Source organism: Melitaea cinxia, chromosome 2 (assembly GCF_905220565.1).
Source record: "Melitaea cinxia chromosome 2, ilMelCinx1.1, whole genome shotgun sequence".
Classification (NCBI taxonomy): Eukaryota; Metazoa; Arthropoda; class Insecta; order Lepidoptera; family Nymphalidae; genus Melitaea; species Melitaea cinxia.
Genome location: NC_059395.1, coordinates 19736265 through 19763935, shown reverse-complemented (window position 1 = coordinate 19763935; position 27671 = coordinate 19736265). Strand labels below are relative to the sequence as shown.

General features: G+C 32.8%; 1 protein-coding gene across 1 annotated transcript in view; it reads left to right on the top strand.

The window, feature by feature from the left end:
* Positions 1–15316, top strand: part of LOC123666571 (U7 snRNA-associated Sm-like protein LSm11) — a 41138-nt gene extending 25822 nt beyond the window's left edge. Inside the window, exons 3-4 of the mRNA XM_045600680.1 lie at positions 14421–14568; positions 15159–15316. Of these exons, the coding sequence (XP_045456636.1) occupies positions 14421–14568; positions 15159–15316 (306 nt within the window). The remainder of the gene's footprint in view (positions 1–14420; positions 14569–15158) is intronic.
* Positions 15317–27671: the final 12355 nt, after the last annotated feature.

Below are 27671 nucleotides of genomic sequence, written 5' to 3'. Positions count from 1 at the left end.
ACTTAGATACGATAGTTGTCGAGACGGGACCAAGTTGTCCATAATGTGCCTTATGAACAACGAGGTAAGGTCCAATATTCAAGGTCGTAGCTCTTTATAATTTTTTGAGTCACCATTCGTATGTTTGGATAATTTAAAACTTCGTATGCGACGGTAAGGTGTGTTTTTGCTTGTTAATTCGAGAAGAAGGCCTTGAAGGTCGTACGCACTGGATACATAGTTGTTTACTTTCTATAGCGGTCAACGGTCAACGCATTTTGTGTTTATGTATATATAGACTTCGGTCTCCTCAAGGTCGTATTTTGCTCGTTAATGAGATGTTGTCTAACAATCATGCAATCATAGTTCAAAACATAGTCATAGATCAGCCTTTAGTGTTTGACATTTAAACGGACAGATGCAAATTTATTATGAGATAAAGATCTTCAACTCTTGACCTTAAGGCATCCCGAAGGTTTTTAGATTTTAACGGATATAGTGGTAGCGATACATCGTAATTAATGCTTCCTTGCTTTGTTTTATGGAAAAAAAGTATTGATAATTGTGGTCGCGAATGGCTCGTGCGGCCGCGCAGCGCGACTTGCATATTTTGTACACTTTCACTTGGCACTTGTGCTCGTGGGAATGTGACGTGTTGGATCTACTGATTACGGTAAAACGACCATTCTCGGTTGCTTTCTGACTTAACCTGTTTGTGTTTAGACAGTTGTGGGCTATATGGTGCTAACTATTTATTATTACGTAATTTATTTTCTTTTAAATTTAAATATATATTTTTTATTTTTTTATTTACTTTAGTATCTCAGCTCTGCTTTAGTGATATAAAATAATCAAATATTTTTAATGGATTAAATTTTGTTTGGTACTGTTTGTTTTATTTATTTATTTTGGGAATCTTCTCGAAATTTTCCATGTTAGATTTAAAAGTAAATTCTTTACCTTGTGAGCGTTCATGGTTAACCGTGTAACCTTACTTGTTTTATTATGAAACAAACACTTTTTCCTTACATTGGTTCTAGTGAGATCTATCGTATTACGAATACAACGTAACATGTCTAAGGTCTTGAGTAGAGAAAAAAATACTTTATTTAGATTGAATTTAGAGTTGTTTTTCTTTCGGACGAAAATTAAATTAAGGAAATATATAAAGATATAATCGGAGGTCATATGTTGATTTAATTTGTAGGCTATTGTTAATGCTTACGATTTTGTTTACGATTTTAATTGTCTTGATTGTGTTATTACAAAAGATAATAATAACAACACGTGCGGTATTATTTTGATACTTCAAGGATTATTATTTAACATTATTAAGTTTTTCCCGGGTAATACTTTAAAGCCTATCTTTTTCAAAAATACTTAACGTAATAATATTTTTAACCTGAAATAATTATTAGAAAAATTTGAATCATCTCGTGAAGTCAACGTGTTAAAATAATTACACAAAGTTTTATTACAAACACGCACAAACAAACACATGAGTACGTATATAATATAAAAGCAAATAAAACAGTTTACTTCATATAAATTAAAATAGGTTGTTGGTTTAGGAGCCACAGTTATCTAAATTAACTTAAATGTCTTCCTACTAACTCGAACAGATCTGATAAAGTTCTCATTAATACCGTCTCCCTTGATAACAATTGTGTTTATAAAAAACTGCGTATTAGAAGGTATTGTATAATTTTGAATACAAGTCTGTCAAAGAGACAATGCGACTAATATGAAAGTAACTTAGTACCTTGCTTGTTTCATGACAAAAGCTTTAAAATGGAGTTTTGATAGTGCTACAGAAAAGATACGATCGTTATGCAAAGTTTTTTTTTTTACATTTTTTTGAGTGGAATCCAATTCTATTTTAACATAATTTATTTCTCTTAGAAAGCTTAATAGATGTTAAAGATGCATTTTTGGGAACATCAAACTATATTACGGTCTGCGATAGTCACTAGTGGCCTGATATTCTTAAGGGCCACGGTCAACATTATAAATCAAAATAGTTTATTCACCTACCTACGAATATTCATTTTACAAATTATAATTGTAATTAGTGTTAAACGTGAAGCTAATAGTTTATTCAAAAAGGCTTCAAAAGCACCTACGAATATTCATCTTACAAACTATAATTTAAATTAGTGTTAAAAGTGAAGCTACCACCTATTTGAAATGTAGGTTCCGCAGAGGCGAATCGGCACGAAACTATGCAGTTGCTATTTAAAAAAATCTAATTGTGCGTGTCACAGTTAAATAAAAAAAAGAACTGTTTTAATAATAATTAGTTCAGAGATAGTCCAAAAGACTACAATCAACAATATTTATTTGCATACATTTTTAGATTGTTACATTACAATAACATCCACTGTACATGAAGCTGCCTCGATTGGAATGCGGTCTGTACTTTTTAATCTGTCAGCGCCGCCAACCCTCGTAGGTGTCCAAGGTGACATACATACATACATTTGTGTTCTCGTACGAACAAAGAAACTCGCGTGCGTAAATATCGATGATTATATCATACGGTGTCATTATCAATCAAAAAATTATAACACATTAATAATATATATAAATTAAATATGTTCTACGCCCTTGTGTTATTTTTAATCGCCTTCAAAAAAAGGAGTAGGTTCTAAATTCAAATGTATTTTTCTCATGTGTGTTAGCTTCATAACTTTACTGGGTGAACCAATTTCGATTTTTTTTTTATCGAAAGGTGATGCTTGTCATGTGGTCCCATTCATTAAATTTAATTAAAACCTGCTGCTGTGCTGTGTGGCTACGGCACTAAAGAATTTAGCCACCCCCTCTCTTCCCGTGGGTGTCGTAAGAGGCGACTAAGGGATAACAAGGTTCCACAACCACATTGGAACTTAAGAAGCCGACCGATGGCGGGATAACCATCCAACTGCTGGCTTTGAAATACACAGGCCGAAGACTGGCAGCAGCGTCTTCGGTGCGACAAAGCCAGTACTGCGGTCACCAACCCGCCTGCCCAGCGTGGTGACTATGGGCAAAACACATGAGTTCACGTTATTTTTGGCGTAAACTTGTGGAGGCCTATGTCCAGCAGTGGACTGTATAGGCTGTAATGATGATGATGATAATGATGATTAAAACCTGACAAGTAATTTTTGATTTATCTCTAATAATGCGCATTTATTGTTTTACTGGTCGATTTAATTGAAATTGTCTTGTTTTCGTTTGCGAGCAAACACAATTATTGTGAATACAGACAGTAAGCTACATCAACAGTTCCGATGGTCTAACAATTACATGCTCGTTGTTGGCCATTTGTTTTCCTATTCCACAAACAAATCGCATTAAATGATTTGAAATGCAAAAAAAAATTCTTGTTTTTAATGGTGGAATGTTCTCGATCCCTTCTCGTGGGTTTTTTTTTTGTATCTTATGCTGTATTTGGTATCGTCGTTAAAAATAACTTTATGCTATGATTGTAAGCGCCTCAGATTTCTTACTGATACTCTTCAGTTACCGACGGCTGGGTCGACCTGATCCTCCCCAGGAGCTCTGGCTACTTTACTCACCACAGGAACACAACACTGCTTGAGACCGGTATCGTTTAACTGTGATCTTCTGTAGGCTGCTGTGCCCTACCTCAGTTACTAAAACGACTACAGAAGTTATTTTAGTAAAAAAATTTGTACATCGCAGAAAAAGTTGGCAAAAAGGCAGGCATCTGTCCACGCTAATCCATCAGGAGTGCCGTACGCTCGTTTGCCGATTTAGTTAAAGTGAACGTTAATTTAGTGGTTGAAATTTCATTTATTGTCCTGGTATGCCAAAAGTATATCTATAATTAAATAAATTTATGATGCAACGGAGTTTGATTAGTACACATTTGATATTTGAATTTATCTGAAGTGTCGTTATCATCTTCAATCAGTCCTGACCTCGCGATAGTGTCCTCTGTTTGTTGTCAATAGCCAACAATAATAAACAATACTTCCTAGTTGATATCTGGATGTACTTGATTACTATATCTTATATATAAAATTTTCGTGTCACAATGTTAGTTACAATACTCCTTCGAAACGGCTGGACAGATTTTTATGAAATTTTGTGAGCATATCAGGTAAGTCTGAGAATCGGCCTACATCTATTTTTCATACCCCCTAAGTTATAAATGGGGGGAGATTAATGGGGGGGACCAATTCGACTAATTTATTTTTTGAATTTTCCTTAAGGCTTTAATACTAAATAAAAAAGGAAATAAAAAAATAATTTTTACTATTAATTTTTGGCAGAACGAAGCCTGTCCGGGCAGCTAGTTATATAACTATAATGACAGTTAGAAGTTTAGACTGAACGTTATGTTCGTGGTCTAAGAAAACTTACTACACTACTACTACTTGGCGGAAATTTTCATCAATCAATATTATACTATAGTGGACAAAGTGTGTGTACTCGTAATTAACTTGTATGAGTCTGAGGGTAATGACGAGGAGTCACAAACCTTTGAAACACCCGAAGGGGACCCGGTGGTGGTAGTGGCGAGATGCACGAAAGTAATGCTGGGTGACCGGATGCTACGGATGGCAAAAACCATCACGGGCGACCGGGCCGAAGCCGGCTTACCGTACGTGACCTGGGAACTACCATCACTGGAGTGGATAAACGGGGTACCAGGATGCGGCAAGACAACCCGAATAGTCAGGGACTTCGATGGGGACACAGAAGTCGTGATTACGACCACAGTCGAGGCGGCTAAAGATCTAAAAGAAAAACTGGTGCACCGCTATGGCAACAAGGTCAAGCAAAGGGTGCGTACTATGGCCTACGTTCTGGTAAATGGCTTCCGTGAGGGTTCAAAAATCAACCGCCTAACGGTGGACGAAGCCCTCATGAACCATTTCGGAGCCATAGTAATGGCCGCCCGACTATCGGGAGCTGAGAAGGTAGTCCTCATCGGAGACATAAACCAACTGCCGTACATCGACAGGGATAACCTGTTCGAAATGCGGTATTGTAGACCAACCCTTATAACGACTATTTCGTGCGAGTTGTCGTGCACGCATCGTAACCCCAAAGATGTCTTGTGATGCCTTTGCCATCAGTGAGGTTTACAAGTCCGTGTACAGCTCAAGCACAAAGATCCGATCTTTGCGAGTGGAGAGTCTCACAGGCGCGCGCATTCCTGTAGGAAGGGACCGAACCCTGTACCTGGTATTTACGCAAGAGGAGAAGAGATTGCTGACTGACCAGGGATACGGGTCCGGTGAGGGATCGCGCGTCTTAACCATTCATGAGGCGCAGGGCCAGACCTATGAGGACGTCATCGTCCTCCAGACAAATACAAGGAGGCTCAAGATCCACGACAGCGTTTCGCACGCTGTAGTCGCGGTGACTAGACACACCAACACCTGTGTCTATTACACCGACGACCGTGACGACGCAATTGGTCGCTTTGTGGCGAGGGCAGCGGAGATGACGGACAAGAAAATCCTTGAGCATAGTCTCAAGACCATAGAGATGCTGCCGTCATTGAGAATGTGCTCAAAATGTTGAAAAATGTAGAGGTGTGAAGACATCATTGTATTGTAAGTATAAATTATGCGTAGATAAAAGTGTAAAGTAAGTAATATAAATAATAAAATTTAATGTAATAGTATAGGAATAGGATAATGTAATTGTAATGATAAGGCTTTATATATTTACTTAATAAGATAGGATTAGTCATATAATATATTAATAAAAATTAAAGAAAAAAAATGAAATTTAAATGGATAAAACGATTCCTAACCACAAAAAAAAGTACCTAACTACTAACAATAACATAGGTTAAGTGTACATTGTAAGTAGCAAATAAGTGTACATATATTGTAGTTAGAAAATAAGTGTACATATATTGTAGTTAGCAAATAAGTGTAAATATAATAAAAATAATTAGTATATAAGAATATAAAATAAGCAATATGTAGAATAGTCTTGGTCAGTGGACTCGCGTCGACTTTTAGAAATTTGAAATTTTAAGACTAGTTATTAAGGCTTCTAGATTCTAAGTTGCGGTGAAGTACCGATGCATGTTAAAAAAAATAATAATAACAATATATGGAATAACAAAAGCACGGGCATAATAAGCCTGTGGATATATCACATAACTAAAAAAAAAAAAAAAAATTAACTTGTATATAATTTTGCAAAAGTCTTTTAGAAAATATTATCTATCTATTAATACGAGTACGTGAAGCAATAACTTTGTACACCTTTTTACAAAAATTGCGCAGATGGAGGTGTGCGAAATTTCGCACACTTACACTTTACACGGTGAAGATTTTTTAATTATGTATAAAAACACATAAAATCAATAAAAAAAAACATAACACACACTACCATGTATTTGACACACACACGCATATATACTCTTTTATTTAATGTTCAAACTAATAATATAAATTAATTATGGTCGAATTTCAACCACTGGGTGGCCACTAGTAAAAATTAACATGAATGTTTTATCATTATAAATTTAATAAAGTAATTTTCATCCAATTTAATCTAAATCTATTATAATATCTTTAGTAAAAAGTAGTACAAAAATTCAAAATAAAATTATGGAAATTTATTTAAATACTCGAACACCATAAAATAATCATCAGCTGATCATCAGTTTACACTGGAAGTTGGAACTTCGTCTAAATAACAATTAACCTTCCTGTGACGAATTCAAATACTAATATTAACTATCTATCAATTCGATCATGACTTATTCATAGACATTGTTATTTTAGGACAAGGAACTCAAAACTTACAATTATGTTGTTTTTCTTGTGATTTGTATCAATAATAATATGATATTAAACAATTTTCACTCAAACTATTGTCTTTACGATATCTGTAAATTGAAATGACGATGACGTAACATAATTGTGTTTGCTCGCAAACGAAAAAAAAACCGACTTCAATTACATCGACGAGTAATACACGCAGATCGACGAAAAAACAGTCAAGTAACAACGCATTATCAAAGATTACTCAAAAAGTAGTTATCAGATCTCGATGAAATTTAAATGTGACTACATGATAATCATTGGCTTTCGTTTAAATTAAAAATTATTAAAATCGGTACACCTAATAAAAAGTTATTGGGGATTTTCAAGAAGTTCCCTCGATTTCCTTATCACGGTACTAAACTAGGGATATCTTCTTTCCAACAAAAAAAGAATTATCAAAATCGGTACACCTAGTAAAAAGTTATTGCGGATTTTCAAGAGTTTCCCTCGATTTCTCTAGGATCCCATCATCAGATCCTGGTTTCCTTATCATGGTACCAAACTAGGGATATCCCCTTTCCAACAAAAAAAAGAATTATCTAAATCGGTACATCCAGTAGAAAGTTATGCGGTATAATACAACGTAGGTCGACGAAAAAAGCGTCAACTAAAAACGCATTATTAGATATAGCTCGAAAAGTAGTTGTTAGATCTCAAATAAATTTAAATGGGATCAATTGGCACACACCACCTTTCGATTAAAAGAAAATTTGTCGAAATCGGTCCACCCAGTCAAAAGTTCTGATGTAACATACATAAAAAAAAAAAAAAAAAAAAAAAAATACAGTCGAATTGAGAACCCCCTCCTTTTTTGGAAGTCGGTTAAAAATAGCGGTCGTTTTGCAGCCACCTTTAAGATTGTCCTTATGTCCATGATAATCATTAACACTAGTTTTGATTTAAGGTTTAAAAATTCATAAGTATGAAATACGAAAAGACGAAAGACGAAAATTTTATAATTTATTTTTAATTGCCTCTAAATTAATCTGCCTATCTAGTTACCATAATATAAAATATGCCTTCTTTCGAATAGTGTTCTTTTTTTAAACTATAATTGTAGCAAGGATTAAAAATTGGGCAACCAAAATATTTAAAACAATTTCTAATTAATAGTTACATTTGTAAGTCTTTAAATTTCTAGAATGAGCCTGACACCAAAAAAAGTTTCATATCTAATATATAAAATTGTCGTGTCAATATGTTAGTTAAAATACTCTCCGAAACGGGTGGACAGATTTTTATGAAAGTTTGTGTCCATATCGGGTAGGTCTGAGAATCGGCCAACATCTATTTTTCATACCCCTAAGTTATAAGGGGGGAGGGATTAAGGGGGTTAATAATATATATGGCAAAATGTCGTTTGCGGAGTCAGCTAGTAGATACATAAAATACAAACGATGAAAGAGTATGAACCTTAAATTTTTCGATTTCGTTATTATTTGTAACAAGAAAGTAAATAATGATTATATATTATTATATCATAATAATACAAAATTGTTGGTCAGAAGAACCGAGCGATTATTAGTGTCATTAGGTGTTACTGCTTTCACTGCAATAATGTATAATGACCACGTAACAACTTAGCGACCTAGGTAGTTTATTAAACATTATTATTATTATTGACATAATGTACTACGTTTGTATGTAATTTTAAACTAACTTTTTTAACTTGAATATTTTATTCAGTAAGTTCTAACTGAAATTTATATCATTGGAGCTAAAATGATAGACGCTACTGTACTATAGATAATAAAATAATCCAATTTTTTTTTAATGACACAATTACAATTTTTAATGACATCGGGATGATGAGAATTCAGCGCAGGTGAGCCATTTTATTTGTTAATTTTATTGGTTGTTGCACTTGTGGTAAATGATTTCGATACCCACTAATGACAAATAAATGCACAGCTTATAATGTGTTTACTACGTTCTGGGCGTTTATGCTTATTTTTTTTATGTATCTCAGCGAAGAACTTCATTCTACTAGTGATGCTTGAGAACGACGCGTTTATTTCTAAAATATCCTTGACAGCTTTAGAAAATAACTTTTCCGCAACCTAAAGTGCAACGATCCCCAATATTCAACACTTCCGGAAAATATCGAACTCAATCTTTATAGTTTTAAATTGTTTCTTACGTTCTCGTCTGAAGCGGATGAAGCCATGCACGAAAAGCTTGTGGTAAATATAGAATTACTGCAGCGAATTCATTACATCACCTCTATCCAGAGGCCGGGGCATTGGTGTGGGAACAGCTGTAGGAAGAGCATTGAGATGCAATTTTACAATCAATGCGGGACAGGCGCAATTGTGATGTACAGGTGAAGGGACGTCCCGCCCACTACGGTCTTCTTAAGGTCGAGCGACATATGTGTGATGTGGATGTGGGAGGGGAGCTGGTCGGGCCTCGCGAGATGTGTCGCATTTTTGTGTTCGTCGCTTATAATTAGATTGTTTTAATTCTACACTGTATAGAGGATACCGTGACTTCATCTGCGTTGTTTACGTACAGAGGCAAAATAAAAAAATAGTAAACATAAATATTCTTTGAATCTATAGATCTTTGTATTTTACAAAGAAATAAAAAATCTTCTACGTGTAAATTGTACAGCTTGTAAAACTTTATACTCAAAGAAAATATTACTAGATAATAATATTTTTAGATAAGGGCTAAGTGAAAAAAGACAGAAGAGAAATTGAAAACCCTATTCAGTTGTTTTTTGGTGATGCGAACCCACCAGCATACTTCTGTCATTTTACGTAGGTATTTAGATTTGTCGCAGAAATCAAATTCTATAAATAGTGAGTCCATATTCTAGCATTTTTGTTTTTTCTTCTTTTACTCATTAAAAAGTACTAAGTTTGTTTCCTTTTCTTTGTCAAGAATTTTATTCATTTCTGCGATTATATTAATCATGACGGCCTTTTTAATAAAACAGTATTTCCAGTTGTGCTCGTTGTTGTAACGTAAATTTTCCACTGTAAACTATTATATCTTTTGATAAAATAGAATTATGGAGGGCGCATATTTCCTCTCTTGTTATACCTTGACTATTATATACATAATTATGCTTAACATTTTTTGACAATCTTCAATTAACTGATACTATATATTCACGTTTGAATCAGAATCCATTCACTAATTCTCCTAGGTAATTTTTTTTATACAACTAGTCGAATAAGCGTACGAATCACCTTGTCACCTCGTACGAATCACATCGTAAGCGATTACCGTAGCTTATAGTCCGCCTGAAACACCAGAAGCATCGCAGTCGTGTTGACTCTACCTCCAATCACAACACTGCTTTAAAGCAGTATTATTTAGCTGTGATCTTCTGCAAGGTCGAGGTACTTCCCCAGTCGGGCTGCTACAGATTTTGAGCAGGATATTATTATATATTCCACGTGTTACGAAGAAGTTACTTTAATATAGTTTTTAGTGGTATTTCTGTGATCATGTTCTGATGGATTCTGATCATAATGATGATAATTTCTGCTCATTTGTTCGCCATCTCGGTTAGTTTTATCGTACGATGCATCGATGATCGTGACGTATTATGACGAGTGGTATGCCCTCGCCTCCGACCTTGTCCAGAACAACTTTCAACCCGGAAAGACTGATCCATTTTTATCACAACACCGCACTGTGCAATTTTATACGGGTGCCCTTTTTTGGTTCTCTTTTTGATGTTTTTTTTTTCATTCGAAACCGAACATTTTAGGAAGGTCAGCCGCGATAACCTTGGTTACTACACTTGTTATCTAATTCTTGATGTTAATAAGTGTTTGGAAATTAGTCGGTGTGTACACGAAACAATGGTCCGTCATTTGAATATTTGGAAATATTATGACACGTGTTCTTGTTGTACTCTAACAATATAACTTGTAGTAATTCACAAGTAGCCTTATTTCTAATATTGTTGTTTATTTTGTTTGGATCGTCAGTCACTCAATTATGCCAACCTCGATTCCTCGATAATAGCGCATAAATGGAACGCTTAACAATTTTATCGTTTCGTACAAGGTCCAAACGTCCTTTTCACTGATCTTTCTCAACTATAACGGCGTTTTGTATTTGCCTAAATTATCTCGACCAGTGGAAAAATATCAGATCTATATATACGTGAGTTGTTTTCGGGCGGACCTTGGATGGGTACTTACGAATTGAGTCGGCCGCGCTCGAGGTCGCGTCGTGATAAACATGCGGGTGTATGTGTGTGTGTGTGTATATGTTGAATTGATTGAATTATAGGTCAGTTTGGATCAGCGGGTAACGTCCTTGGTCGACTAGTGCTGGGATTTTTTTAAATTAGGCCCGTCTGGACTGTTTTAGCGATACGTGATTCGGACTTTTGTATGTCACGGTTGATTTTTATATACCGATCTGGTGGCCTGTACTTAACCTATATGCGAATGAGTCTATTAACACATATGTTTTTACTGTATTGTATTCCCGCGATAAAAAGTTATATTAGTAGGTATTTATCTATACTAATATTTTAAAGGTAAAGAGTTTGTTTATTCGTTTGTTTGCTTAAACGTACTAATATCAGAAACGACTGGTTCCAATTGAAACATTCTTCTTGTGATGGATAGCTTATTTTCCGAGCAAAGCTATTAGCGATTTCTTCTTCAAACTACATATATAAAGGTTTATATAGATCAGTATTCGAACTTCTAAAAACCTGAATCGAAACTGTAAAAATTGCATCTATTTACGTGCCGCGGATTTTGTATGATGCGGAAATAAACAAAGAAAGAGACAAACATATCGAAGTTTTAATAAATACTTTTTTTGCTTTTATAACTTCATAAACGCACATCCTACCCCTTTCGTTTGTATATCGGCTAGATACAATTTTATCTCTCTATAAAAAATAAAATATAAAAATTTAGTGTCACGATGTATGTGGGCGATAAACTCCGAAACTACTGAGCTAATTTTTATCAAATTTTGTAAGCCTCTGTAATTTGGTCCAACTTGGGAAAAAGGGTAGTTTTTATCTCACTTGGAGCCGGTAGATGGCGCTGCTATCGATATGTAAGTAATAAAATTTCGTAACCGTTTTCCGGGTAGGAGAACGTCTGTACTAATATTATAAAGCTGCAGAGTTTATTTGTTTGCTTGAACGCGCTAATTTCAGGAACTTCTGGTCCGATTTGAATTTTTTTTTCAGTGTTATTTAGAAGTCTTAGATTTATTAAGAACCATTAAGAGCGAAGACCACGTGGACGAAGTCGCGCGCAGAAGCTAGTTATACATATTGTGTATTACAAATGGATATAGATTCGATTCGTTTTTTAAGATAGCCAATGTGAAGGTAATATTACATTTTTAAGTGAATTTGAAAGAACAAATCTAATCTCATACAAATACACACCTATTTTAGATACAATGTTTGTTAGCTGTAAAAGAAGATTTGTTTTGCTTTTAAAATACGATAAAAGAATTATATTTTTTCCGTCTGCGCTCGTTCCTAGATATTTAGTGTTTTTTTTTTTCTGTAGTCAACAGGTACTGCGCACTAAGTGGCGCTTAATGAAATCCTTTCTGAAGGTTACATGACAGTACGCTAACAAAATAACGAATAAAAATAATGTTCTTTATATCAACTGTTCAGTTTGTTACATTATTGTTTTTGGTTCCGTCAGTAAACAGGTTTATTTATCTATCTGATATTTATTATTTATAACAACATATAAATATTATTTTGGAATAATTGTGAACGATAACCTAATATTGAGGCATAACAAAAGGAAGTCTCCTTGTAAAATTTAAGATGTAAAAAAAATTGGTTAAACGTTTGCAATAAAAAGTTTGAGGTTTTATAGCAGTACTTGATGTAAGTCGTTGACATCGCCTTAAATCGAGGATAATAAAAATGTTTAAGATTTTTTTGAACTTTTGTCAACCATTAATACGCCACGAGAAAATTTCTCATGACACTAATATCTACTTAAGAAATTCTGAGACAACTGTATTCTAAGATCCGCAGTGGCTCTACATCCATTATTGTAATTGTTTTATCCATACGATCCAAATTCGCAATTGGTTAAACATTTTACAAAAAAAAAAAAATTGAGAATCTTCTGCATTACAAAAAACTTTTAAAAATAATAATGCTTATTCGAAATTGTGACACAAATGTCAGCTACACGAATTACGGTCATTTCAGCGGTCTTCACCCAGCTGATTGTACAGTGACGACACTGACTGTTGTGTCACAACTAATGTCACAATCGAGACAAGTGTCACACACACAAAGAATGTATTTACATGTGTATAGTCACGTACAAACTTACCTTAAACAGGTCTTGTATGTACTTTATATATTTTTTTATACTTTTATATTTTGCGTCCATTCTTTTGAACGTATGGTATAATTCGTATTAAAATTTCTCACCACGATCAATTGTACGTTCCCTAGCATATTAAATATTTTTTTATTATTATATAACTTCACTTAACTGAAATCGCCGACACATATTCAATAAAAAATTGTCGATACTTTTATTTTACGAAAAAATATTATAATTACACTCACAATAATTATTTTAGTCTTGTATATAATGGAAGGCAGTTTTTCATTTGAACACATTTGGCAGGTTCCACTGTCCGAGCGAATCCTGAAACAAAGAGAGAATAATATTTAGAAAAAAGTATACTCGTATTGACGCCGCGTTGGCGCAACGGTTACAGCCATGGATTGTACCCGTTGCGCTGGCGGATGCGGGTTCGATCCCCGCACATGACAAACATTTTGTACTGGCCATACATGTTTGCCGTGGTCTGGGTGTTTGAGCAGTCCTTGTGGGTCTCCCCACCGTGCCTCGGAGAGCACGTTAAGCCGTCGGTCCCGGTTGTTATCATATACACCTGATAGCGATAGTTACTCGGTAGGGAATATATCTGCCAACCCGCATTGGAGCAGCGTGGTGGATTAAGCTCTGATCCTTCTCCTACATGGGGAAAGAGGCCTATGCCCAGTAGTGGGATACTACAGGCTGAAACTAATACTCGTATTAGAATATGTTTAACATGTACATATAGATTTCTTATATATTACACGATCTATTTTGCTATACATATTTATATTTGTAGGTTTTTAACATTGCAATGCAAAGTTGACATTTGTGTATAACTAAATTCACTTAGCACACCAGCACTTAAAAAATGTATATTATATATTATAAAAAAAATCTTAATATATCTTAACTTCAAAAAATTATTCTACATTTATATAAATAAACTAAGCTGTGTCCTACGGTTTCACCTGCGTTAATTTGAGGAAAAAAACGTACTAAAGTATTTCACATCCAGTAGAACCAGTAGTTTCTTGTTCAAACAAACAAACAAAAATCTTCACCTTTATAATATTAGTAAAAATTTATGTTACTAAATATTATGTGTCTCTCATGAGTCTTCTCCAGTCGTATAATATATATATTATGTAATTAATAAGACTGTATTAAATTATACAACAAATATAATATATACGAATGAAATAAATCATGATCGATAGAGCTGCCTCTCGTGCATATCTCATATTTATTTGTTTTATATAGCCACGTGATATCTCTTGGTGTACAATAGTATAAAAATAATATGACACGTTAATTTTATCAACAGGTAATAACTCGTAACGCGAACGGTATACGCGGCGTGCTCCACGCGACCCTGGTGGCCTTCGACAAGCAGTGGAACTTGGCGATGACGGACGTGCTGGAGGTTTGGAAAAAGAAGGCACCCTCGAAGAGGAAAATACCACCGAACTTAGGTTAGAACCGATATCATGTATAATGAATTGAGGTGACCATAGCTTTGAACTCAAAGAGGTACTTGTGACTTTTTGAAAATATGTTCAGATATCTATAAGTATATCAACGTAATACGAAAAAATTTCCAAAATTTTTCTTGTGCAAAAAACGTTTTAGCGCGTTTTTTTTAAAGCCCTTATTCTAATCTTGATTACTAATGAACTGATCTTGATGGATACATTATTTAATATTTTCCGATTTTCTTGAAACATTTATGTAAAGAATTTTACTTAGTAAATTTTGTGATAAGTTATTTTTACACAATTTCCTATTTAACGACTTATTTAGGTTTTTATATAGTATCTTAGTTATCTGTTTCTTAAATATTAACTATAATATATAAATTAAAAAATTAAAAGTTCCTTATTCAATGGTTCTTTTAGTCAATGATCGATAAAACAATTTTGAACAGTATCGAAAAATAATCTTTTGTAAATTATCGTCAAATACAACGCCTCAGATTTTCTTATAAAACGTCATCCATTACTCCTTATCCTTGCACTCAAAAAATTTCGAGAAAATCGTTAACGGATCGTATCTGTCGTCACAGGTAAGCCAGTACCTCGTGGTACAGCAGCGGCCATATCACCAGTACCAGTGGTAACCGAAACACCACTAGGGGGTGGTGTCTGGGAGTGCACGAGGTTCGTACCACAAATGATGGTGAGGGGAGAACACGTCGTACTTGTTAATATTGTTGAACGGTAGCCTTGACTATTATTATCAGAATTTAGACTCCTACGAAATGACACCTTAAATAAGTATTGATTTGTACTTATAAGTGACGTCATCGTTTTTTTTTTTTGTTCATAATTAAACCATGAAGTTTGCCATATTAAAATAGTTATAATTAAGAGCTAGTGAACAAGTTTACTTGATGATGAGAACTTTTTTGAATTTATAAGACTGTAAATTACTACTATGTATATTTATGTATATTTATAATTAGTATAATTAGTATAATTTAGTGGTTGATTAACTCTTTATTATAACTGAGTAGTATATTGTTAGTAGTATATAGTTTATTATGCTGTTTTTAAGTGACTCTACATATCGTAGAGACAGTAATCTCAAAATTTATCGGATGTGTGACTTGTTACGTATTTTTTTATAAGCGTTTGTATATTTAATGTTTTTTCTGTATGCTCTGTATATTAATATTTTATTAAAATATTGCTAATTTTTAGTGGTTGTAGTTGTAGGTATTTATTTCTTAAATTTTCTAAAAAAATAATATTAGTTAATCTTTTTTATTTTTAGTTATTTGGCAAATAAAAAAGCGAGAAAAACAAAACAGGTTTAGAATTAACTGTACACAGAGCCATAATTTAAGATATATTTCTGTATGTAAATAAAAAAATAAATCACTATTGAGTAACGAGGACAAGTTTTTCTTTGCATTGATACAAAATACTTTAATCCGAAAAATACAAATAATATTTTTATAATAAACTTTTTGAATTTAAAATAAGAAATAACAACTTGATAAAGTTTTGTTATTATTTTGTAGTTAATAATATAGTAATTGACGTATTTACAAAATATTTTGACAGTGTCTCTAATTAGTAAAAGCTCATAAAACTTTTAGTGATAATAAATACTGTTTAATAAAACTTTTTAGAACTACACATTTGCGAAACTTTGGATAGATATTTGTTACTTACATCGGAACTCTGGAAAAGAACTAGGCATTTTACTCTGGAAAATTCTATAATTCATATTGGATTTCCACACGAACGTAGTTGCGGACTTCGGCTAGCAATAATTAGTTTTGTTTGAATAAATTGGCAAGTTATTAAGTAATGGTGTATATTATACGTAGTACAGTTTTATATAAGTTGTAATTATACATAAGTCCTATGTATGTATTCAGATTAGAGAGAGAACCTTTTTAGAAATATTTTTATTTTTTATTTATTTTTTTGTATTTTTGAAATAATCAAAGTGTAGTATATATTTTACACACAGATTGAAAAGTTCGTTTAATTAAAGTGATTCAGCCTTATTTTATTACCATAGATAATTTTTTTTTTGTTTTGTTTTTTAATTATCTTTTAAGGTTTGCCTACAATCGAATGTGTGTGTATCAAAAGGTGAGCTGGTCTTATTTTAGTACCCTTTTATTTAATTACAAGTAAAAAAGTTAAAAGCTTAAAAAGTTTTCATATAAAGTATAGGTTCCTTTAATTATGATATTTTTAAGATTTTACATTTGTATCAATAAAATATATGTTTAAATTTTTTGTTTTATTTTCTAACTTATATTACATTGAATGCTACGGCAAATGTTTGTGAGTGGAAGCGTGATGTCTATCAGCCTGTTGCTCCTGCATATTTCATATGCTAAAAATCAGTTTTACAATTTAAGTTTATGATAGTTTAACCACTGCTGGTTTTTAAGTTGTGGTAAAAATTTATATAAATGAAAATAGTTGTTAAAATCTCTTCTATAAAGGTGATATTATATTTACGTGTTTTTAATATTTCATAAATAGCGAAGATCGGTGGCATGTGGTTTATACCCCCAAAACGTGGGTGATTGGACCGCGTCCAGGGGGCGTCGTACTCCACGCCCGTTGACTCTACAAATCGAATAATATAAAAATAGATCCATCTAATGCATCGGGAAATACCGTACTTAACTTTATAAATAATGTGAAACGATTAAAATATCGATCTGTTTCAATTTCATTAATATATCAACAAATTCGTTACTGGCGTAAATATTTAAAGGTGCATGTATCTGTTTTGTATAAAGTATACGTGCATTGGTAAACGATTCGTTGAAACGTATACGATGCTGGCTGATAGATTTTCCAAAAAAGAAAAAAATATCTTCTGCTGGCTGGTATGTTTTCCAAAAAGAAAAATCTCTTTTTTTTGATTTTGGAATCGCGATGGTGTGAAAACATGCGATAGCGAGCAGTCGGGCGGCAGCGGGTGAGGTCGACGCACGGTCGCCGGCGGTCATCAGCGGGAGCCGGGAGCGACGGCCGCGGACGGGAACGCGCGTGAAAATGGGAAAACAATTGTTTCGAACAATGCGTAGGCACACTTCCTTGTTCGGTGAAGCTGAAGGGTTTAATAGACCCCTTTACGACATCGCGGAAAACAGTCGCTCTATGAACGCCATAAAAACTCAATACGCTACAGCAATATTTATAAATCGTAACTATGATTAGTATATATGAACTCAAAAGGAATAATAGCTTGAAGTACATTTCACAATAATGGAAATTTCATAAACCTAACACTTATTAATATATAGGTACCTTCATATGTTATATATTAAGAATGCGTTTGATAATACATATTATATAGAAATAGGATGTTAATTTGTTGTTGGATTGGTTTTTCAGAGACGTTTGCGAGTTCAAAATATACTCGATCCTATACGATTTCCTTGAAACAAAAGCGTACAAACAACGAAGCTTCATCGATCAAGCGTACTTAACATTAACGTCCAAAAGCGAGCTGAAACACCTGCTTGCATTCAAAATAAATTAAATCTTCAAAAGGTCGCGAATAAACAAAGGTTTCAATAATCTGGAGATATGAAAATATGCAAACTTTCACCCGCGGCTCGCTTGTGCCGATGTTAGTCAGAGGGTGGTATTAATAGCGGTGTTACGCAACGCGGCCGATGCACCGGTCCGGCGCCACTGGACTCTTATCCAGGCTTAGTTAGATTTAACTAACCGTTTGTTAAAAACACTGATGGTTGTACATGGTCAATGTACTGCGGTTTTTAATAAACAGATATTAAAAAAAATGTTTCGTTAGTCAAAAAAGTTAACTATAATATTTTCAAAATAAATTTAGGTATATGAGTACATATGATGTATTGCTTGTTTTATATTTCACGAGTCATGCAGGCAATTGAAATAGAACGTAGAGATAGAGATCAAATAATATCAGATACATATGCATACATTCTAATTTATCAATTAAATTTCCTCCTGCTCTATATATTTATTAGTCTGTTATAACCAAATTTGAATCAGGTACTTTGTCATAAACTAATTGAAGAAATATTTAAAATGCTAGTTCGACTCTACATCATACATATAACATTTTAATAACATACGATAATGGTTGTAAAAAACACTTATATTAAAATATAAATGTTGTACATATAAGGCTAACAAGTCGACAAGGAGACACTTCCGTAATGTACATAATAATAAATGTACAATAATGTTATTTAAATTATGTATGTAGGTACTCGCGACCAATGTCGCCCACTGTTCTTTTACGGCGCTGGAACCTTGATCGGTTGAACTCGGACACTTAGGTTGCCTCGACAAGAGTGAAAATAAATTTTCCAACACCTTTGATAGTTGCCAGTAAGTCACATCCTATTCGTATTAAAAATGAGTTTGTGTTGTTGCGTGGCTGTGTTACTGTTTTTAAGCAATTAAATTGATGATGATGATGGTGCTATGATACTTGATGTGTAGAGGGGGAAGCTATATATTCATTTCTTCTGTCAGTTAAAACTATATTATAGTTCAGCTAGTTAAAACTATATTCGAAAATTGTCATTGTACATGTATAACGCGGGTAAAATCCCAGAGCATACGTAGTATACGTAAAAATAGTACCTGCCCGAATTTGTATCAATTATAATTAAAGAAACTATATAAAAACTCTTTAAAAAAAATTAAAAAAATCGCTTTAAATATACGAATTACAAATACATTAAAAATCATCTCAAAAATAGGTTAACTTTTAGACCAACACAACTCCTCATTTAAAGACGTTATTTTGTTTACGCTAGCAATGTTCAAATGAATAGTTAAACCATAGTTCACGTTGCAGTAGCGCCGGCTTCCACGCTTTACTCTTTTTGTATTCGTTCTTGCATCTAAGTTGGGATCGCTTGACCCATTTACTGCAAATAAACGGCTGGGACTCAAACGCGCGACTGGCGGACACGTGCCCGCGGAGCATCTCATTCCATTCATATTACTATTTAGCTAGAATTAGTTGTTGAAAGATTTTAAAAGGGGATTTTGAAAGATTATTTTTTTTTTTATATAAAATAAAGGAATTTCTTAAGAGTAAGTTATTATTTATAATTAATTGGCTTTTGATAAGAATAACATTAAAATGTAGTCTATCGATTTCGAACGCGCCACTCTAGAAGAGTGAAATGTAAGAAATGTATTTATGAAAATTTCTAGCTTGTAAGCGAAAACGTGGTAATAAACTATAAAGTTACTTTACAATTGAAATTACGCCGAACGGGATTAAAACTTAGAACCCAATTGCGGTTGGTTATCGAAGGTCGCGACTGAATCATTAGTTATGAAACTCCATACTGGCAAAGAATTCGTTTGAAGCGGCGCCTGATATCTCACGAGACACTTGTATAGTGTATATAAGGCTTTACAAAAGTAAAAAAAAAATATTTATGATAAAATCATGAATCAATCACATCAACCTATTTATTTTATTTATAAACGTCACAATGACAAGCATTTCATCAACGTAAGATTATCACGTCATCGATGCGTGAGAGAGTGAAATTGTTTTAATTATAATAGACATTAATAAATAAAATATGAGCCCATCGACAAAATAAACGTAAGAGACAATACGAGTGACAGCTGTTATGCAAGCTACAATTACGAGAATTGCCCGCCAGAATTATATCAGTTGTAATTGCGCTGCTGTTGTCAATTACCGCCATTTTCTTGTACGCATTTTGCTTTTAAGACGCGTCTGCACTATAACACTTACGCATAGAAAAAAATTTGGTATATTAAATAAGAATTTAAAACGTCTTAAATATTCTTTAATATTTAATTCAAATAAATAAACAGTAAATTATGGTAAATTATTATTCAATTATCTTGACCCCTACCCAAATTACAAAATTATAAGGTTATTTGATACTAAGTGTAAAAAACGAAAAAAAAATTTTTGTTAAACACAATTATGTCCCTCCATTATCCATTAAAAAAAAAATCACCGAAATGTCAAAGTGACACCTGACACTGACGGATTACTCTCGCCCACTTGGCCTTTATTGAGAGATTTAGACCACCTTGTGACATTATATATGACATTTCCAAGGCAAATGTATTAAAAACCATAGCTTTGAACTTGATTCTATTTGAGTATTTTTACTGTTGCATAATTGTATTACTTATTATTAGTTAATAATTAATTTATTACAACAAAATCTTTTGTTAATATTAGTCATACCTTACTATTTTTTTTTTTAATTTAATTATACAAATAGAAAATAATTTAAAAAATGTAACCATTTTAGAGCTAAATGCTCTAAGTTTGCTATGTGCAATGCGCTCAAGTACAGAGCGCGTGCACATCGTGACGACTCCGGCTTTCACTCCAACTTCCTTACCTCTGATTGATATACCACACGACATCGTGATTATTTGTTTTTATTTTAGAAAAAAAAAAATATTTCAATACAATTTTCATTCCACTCACGCCATCTCGGACTTTAATATAACATAATAGACGCTATTATTGAATAATTAATTAATAATTTACGACGTTTTTAATAGTATTTAATTAGTAAGTTAATGAGTTGTTTCTAGTTGTTTATGAAAATTAGTATAAAATTTCATAATTTCGTTATAAAATGTTTCAACAATAATTAACATATAATATACGTTTATGCAACATACACTAAATTTCTTATGTATCTTGAAGAATAAAGAAAAACCATTTTTTTTTTTACTGTATAATTATGAAAAAAAGATGGCTTCCATAAACTTTGAGATATTATTCTAATGTTTTCCGACATCTTAGTTTAGATTTTTTAATTTAGTAACTTAATATGAATGTAAAAAAGTGTATGTTTATTTGATTTATAGCTTATATCTGTTTTTAAGAGACTACAGGCTGAAAAATATTACTTTATGTTATAGAATGGGAGAATAAGCAATACAGATCAAACATTTTTTTTTAAATCTAACACAGATAATTACAACATGACATTACTTTGGATTATTTAGACTTTAACGCATTATTTTAGTTTAACTATCATCCTAAATGGTAGTGCGACTTTTTATGGCCTATAACTTTTTTAATAAACAGTCTGACCTAATAAATATCCAAAGTTGCGCAGTTTCCGAAATTAGATCGATCAAACAAACGAATGTATTCAATTTGCTGCATGTTTTGTGTGTGTGTCTAAATTTCTTTAGATTTGTCCAATAGAAACGCAGCACTGCTGTTGTAAGTGCTCGCTGTCGTGTATACTTTCTGCGACACTAACAATAATTTATGTTATAAGATAAATGATGCAACTCTCGTTAGATAATAGCAAGAGTGCAATTAACACGTTTTCCAATTATTTTCTCATTTCGAACGACGGCATTATGTAATTTTTCTAACGATTTCACAAACGTTCCATCGCTCTGTTTTGAATATTGGATATTTCCTACATATGTCAAATTTTATTTTATAATATTTAATTTATGGTTAAATTAACATATCAGAGAAATAGTTTAAAATATTGTCATAAATTAAATACTTTATTTTAATGATTTTAATTCAAAGAGTTTACAAGTTTATTCGAGCGAATTTTAGGCGTTATAGTTACTATTTGAACAAGTATACGTTAGATTTAGTGGCCAATGACGATGATAGGCCCTCAACCATCATTCTAAGCCAGTATATAAGAAGTGATTCAATAGTATGGCGCGGGAGAAACCGTGAAAGGTGTCTAATTTATAAGTATACAAATAAAGAAGAGTAAAAAGCCAAAACCCAACAACGACAAAATAAAATTGTGTACGTCACTATGTTCTTTCGAAAGCGCCACATTCAAGACACCATATAGCCTATAACCTGCAGACTTCTTGTACCTTGTTTGTCTAAATAAGACAAGTAGTTTGGGAGATATGAGGGAACATACAAACCTAGATTGATAAAATTATAACCATCCTTTCGGCTTTGTCGTAATCGTGTAAAAAAAAAAAGAATGTTAAAAGGTGAAATAGTTTGATCATGAAAATTTCATAGCAAGAGAAAGTTAAGTTCTCATTTCTAGGACGTGCGACTGGATCGTTAGAACTTTTCTAGATTAATTTTAAGTAACTTAATCCCTAACTACGCCAATATGTCCTCTTTAGAGCACTCGACGTATAAAAGATGTTATCTGCCATACAAAAGTCCATAAAACACGAACGCAAACGCGTACGAAGCAGCGAGCGTTAGAGACTTGCATGCGACCGCGCAGTGAAAGTACTTTCGCGCGCTCGCTGCCGGTCGTCGACCTTGGAGCGAGACCGCGCTATACGAACGTGCGGGACAGACACAGTTTTCTCGGGAACGCGCGAAAAGCGCGCCGGGTGCAGGGCGCGAAAGTAAGTCCATCAGGAAATCGCTGCAGTAAAAGAAGTTGGATACTTTTTACGCGTTCCTTTACTGCTCGTAAAGTTTATTGTTAGCTATTGCGTCTGTTTCGTGATTTTCATTACGTTTTCCCGAAAACTGAATCCTGCTTTGCTTTCCTGGTGTCGAATATTATAACGTACTATCGTTTTTTATTATATTTAAGGCAGTTTTATAACATGCTGTTATATACACAAACTTGTAGGTGTTATTATTTTAATAAAATTCAAAAAAAGTCAATGAAAGTATTTTGAAATAATAGTAATTCATTTATCTTTTGATTCATCATTCCTAACTTTCTATTATCTATTGTTTTGCAAGAAACATCACCCGTGAAATTTCACCTCATATTCATACTAAAATTTATAGAAACGAAAAAAAAAAGATCAAAACAGCTTAAATTTAAATTGAAACTAAAGAAATTACGACATAAGAAAGTCGTAACGTAAATAATTAACTAAAAATTATGAAAATTATTCATTTTTTTTTTTACAATTAAAATAAGCGATGTGAGTTAACTCGTACGACGTAATCTTACGTTGCCTCGCGTCAGCGTCGAGAGTGAAAGTCGAGCAATTAAAAGTGCATTGCGACTAGTATTGTTAGGTTGTCTTTTTGCGATTATTGTCTCTCGACGAAAAACATATTTCCTCGTATTGTGACATTGAACTCGTTGTATAAACAATACTTTGATAAAAAAATGTAGGAAAACGCATCAATGGTTGACTGGGAAATTTTTCTTATGTAAAAAATCTGGCAAAACTAAAACTTTTCATTGGAATTGTACGTAGGATAATACAAAAACTGTCTTTAATTTGTTGCGTAAAATTTTGTTATTAATTTAATTTATAAAAGCACAGTTTTTTTTAATATTTTTATCAGAAATAAGTATATTCTAAGAAAAAATATCAAACCTTAAATATACTTGAAATGTAAAGAAACAAATTCGTGAAGGTAATAAATGTTTGAATTCCGATGACTAAGCAAATTCAATACTAATGTTATAAAGCTGAAAAGTTTTTTTTTTATATGCTTAAACGTGTTAATTTCAAGAACCGACTGATTGGAATTGAAAAATTATTTTTGTGTCGGAAAACCCATTTACCAAGGAATCAAATGCTAAAAAAGCAATTTTTTCCCTCAAATTAACGCATGTGGAATTACGGGACATCTCTAGTAATAAATACCACTTCTTACATAAGTATTCGAGAGAACGATTCGAAACTGTCTTTTGTTAATTTTTTCCATAAATCATGAACTGTTAAATAAGCCAAGGGTTCCCACTCATATTTAAGTTATAAACATTATATTTAAATAAGTTTTAACTATATTTTTATAACAGATGAGATGCAACACTCATTAGTTCAGTTACATAACGTGTTTATTATAAAAATATGTAAAAAACTGCCATAACTTATGACGCCCTTAAGATTCATGAATAATTGAACATTTAAATAAGATAATTAAAAGTTTAATTACAAAACATATAAATAACATCATATGAATATCGTTATGTTATAATGTATTCTGATTCGTTCATTTTTATACATTTAGTTAAATAAACGTGAAATCTTCTAAGTTTGATTCATAATCAACCAAGTTCTACAAATTTTAAAGTTAAGTTTTCATACAAAAAATTAAATAAATAAATAAATACCAGTTTAATGATTTGACCACTTGTCAAATATAAAAGCAGGTCTCTTGATATTATGTATTTGTAATTTTTTCGCCTACTTATAAAATTTTTGACAAATTCTGAAACATGCATATCTAGCAACTTACAAAGGAATGACAAGGATGCTTATATATAGTAAGAAATGTTCCATAAAACCTCATCATACAAAAATAGGTATTAGTATATTAAAGTAACATAAATAATTTTTTGTTCATACGAATAAGGCATGAAGTTTTTTTTACACAACTAGGTCGCAAATTAGCTTACGGCTCACCTAATGGTTAGTGATTACTGTAGCGTCTAGACGCCTGCAACATTAGAAGTACTACACTACCCTTGAATACCCCAGGAGCTCTGGTCACCTTACTCAGCACAGAAACACACACTGCTTTAGAGCGGTATTATTTTGCTGTCATCTTCTGTAGGCTGCTTCAGATTTTGAGCAGGATATTTCCTGCTGTGTGCTACCCCGCTTAAAGAGTCAAGATTAAAATAAACTACGCAGGTGTGTACATGATAAGAGATATGTTTAGGTTTTAACAGGAAATATTCTGCTCAAAATATGGAGCAGCCCGACTGAGGTAGTACTTCGACCTTACAGAAGATCACAGCCAAATAATACTGTTTTCAAGCAGTTTTGTGTTCCTGTTGGTGAGTAGGGTGACTAGAGCTATTGCAATGCTTCTGGTGTTGCAGGCGTCTATAAGCTACGGTTATCGCTTACCAGGTGAGTCGTACGCTTGTTTGCCGACCTAGTTAATAAAAAAGGTGCGATTTCATGTTCGAAAAATATAATGAGATGAAAATTGGAAAAGATATATTATGAAGAATAAAAAAGGGTTTAACTTTGAAGCTTGAGTACACAAATTGTCGCTAAAAAGTAAATATCATAAAAGTATATCAAAAATATTATAACAAGGCGTGTGCGTGGGTTATTTATAATCGAAATGTTTTGAACACAATCCCTTAGGGATTACTACTGATACTCATATTATATTTGAAAAAAAATCCACACAGCTATTTGATATTTAAAATATTCCTAATTGTCATAAGCGTTACCGCTATGTTAGAAAATAGCTGTAACTATTCACATCAATTATTCTTTAATTACTTTTTTATTTAGTTTTAGAACTTTTCCTTTTCACCTAAAATATTTTTACATATAACCAATTTATATGCTTAGTAAAAATGAAATATTATTGGGTAAAATAAAAGCGCTAACTTCGCCTATAAAGTATAACGCAGTTGGGAGTGTTAAGGTAACTAGAAATAATTTAGTGGCAGAATAAAGAAACTATTTTTTTAAAACAAGTATAAGTAAGTAAATTCGCGTGGTTAATCTAGTTAATTTCGACATGAACGAAAACCCACGCCCTCGTAGCGTACGGAACTGAACCGCGCGGGGGCTGACACGCGTAGGCACGTAACACAGTATCGATCGCGTAGTACCACGCACGTACTACGAGCGGTTTTCGTGTTCCTGGGCTCTTTCCTTTGTAAAGCTTTCGGAATGGGCATAGGCGGTTCTGATTGTGTTGTTATTTGAGGATTTAATAACACATGTGCATTTTAGCCTAATACAGTCCACTGCTGGTCATAGACCTCCACAAGTTCACGCCAAAAATGGCGTGAACTCATGTGTTCTGCCCATAGTCACTACGCTGGGCAGGCGGTTTGGTGACCGCAGGGCTGGAAGACGCTGCTGCCCGTCTTCGGCCTGTGTATTTCAAAGCCAGCAGTTGGATGATTATCCCGCCATCGGTCGGCTTTTTAAGTTCCAAGGTGATAGTGGAGCTGTGTTATCCTTTAGTCGCCTCTTACGACACCCACGGGAAGAGAGGTGTGACACATGTGACATATATATAATTGTGTTGACAATTTTTTTTAACGATTTACACTTGAGTTTCTTGTCATTCATTCTACATTGCGAATCGATGGTAGGTTTCACATTTACTATTATTATTTCAATATTAAATAATTATTTTCTAACTTAAATTTTGAAGCCTACCGAGTTTATATATTTTGATTTGATTTATATCTTAAGTTAAGTGTGTTTGATTTATAATAAAATTTTGTTATCATTTTTAAAACAATCTTAAATGTTTTACTAACATTCTGATAATCGGTAACAGATAATCTCTCTTTTCGATTCAATATTATTATGTCTGATACACAAATAATAAATTTAATTATAGATAATGTTATATCGAAAAATGTTAGGCAAATACTATGTATGATATTAAAAAAACAATATTTGTTACAGAAAGATGAAATTGTATGTTATTAATTTATCGTTTTATATGTGGTTTGATTACGTTCTTTACGAGATTACTCAAGCTGAATTTCTAGTTTTTACAACACATTTTATACACATTTGTACATTTTTATATTAAAATTAACAAAAGACTTCTTTTAAAAAGTCACTTCGGCTGATAATACTGTACTACATTACAATCAATAATGAAACGAAAACGCAACTCTGCCATTGTCTCATAAAATCAAATTCTCGATATACAAGTACATTTCTAATATAGGAAATAACGTTTCTTGATTTCTATTATATAAATGATACGTACGTAGGCAGGAGTGCTTTTTAGCTTACAATAAGGTATTAAATTGACATGAAATATAATTATTAATCTGTAGGTAGATTTATCAAGTTGGGTACACATTAATAATATTAAATTATCAAACAAGTTAAAAAAACTAGTCAGAAGAAGAAAAAGTTTGTATATGTGTTTTTAATATCTGCCAAATTGTTACTGTTTTATGTTTTACTACTACAACTCAAATTTACCACACAGTTTATTTAGTGCGCCAGTGAGGGTACATACACTTGTTAAAAAGGTGAAATTCGTGATATTATCTATAACTATTGTGCACTACTACGAGTAGACCCTAAAACATAACTATCTGTCAAGTTGAAGTCAACAACATTGTATAATAACAATATATAAATAAATAAGGTTTATAGAAAAATAAATGTTTCTTGACTTAAGCAAAATCTTGGGT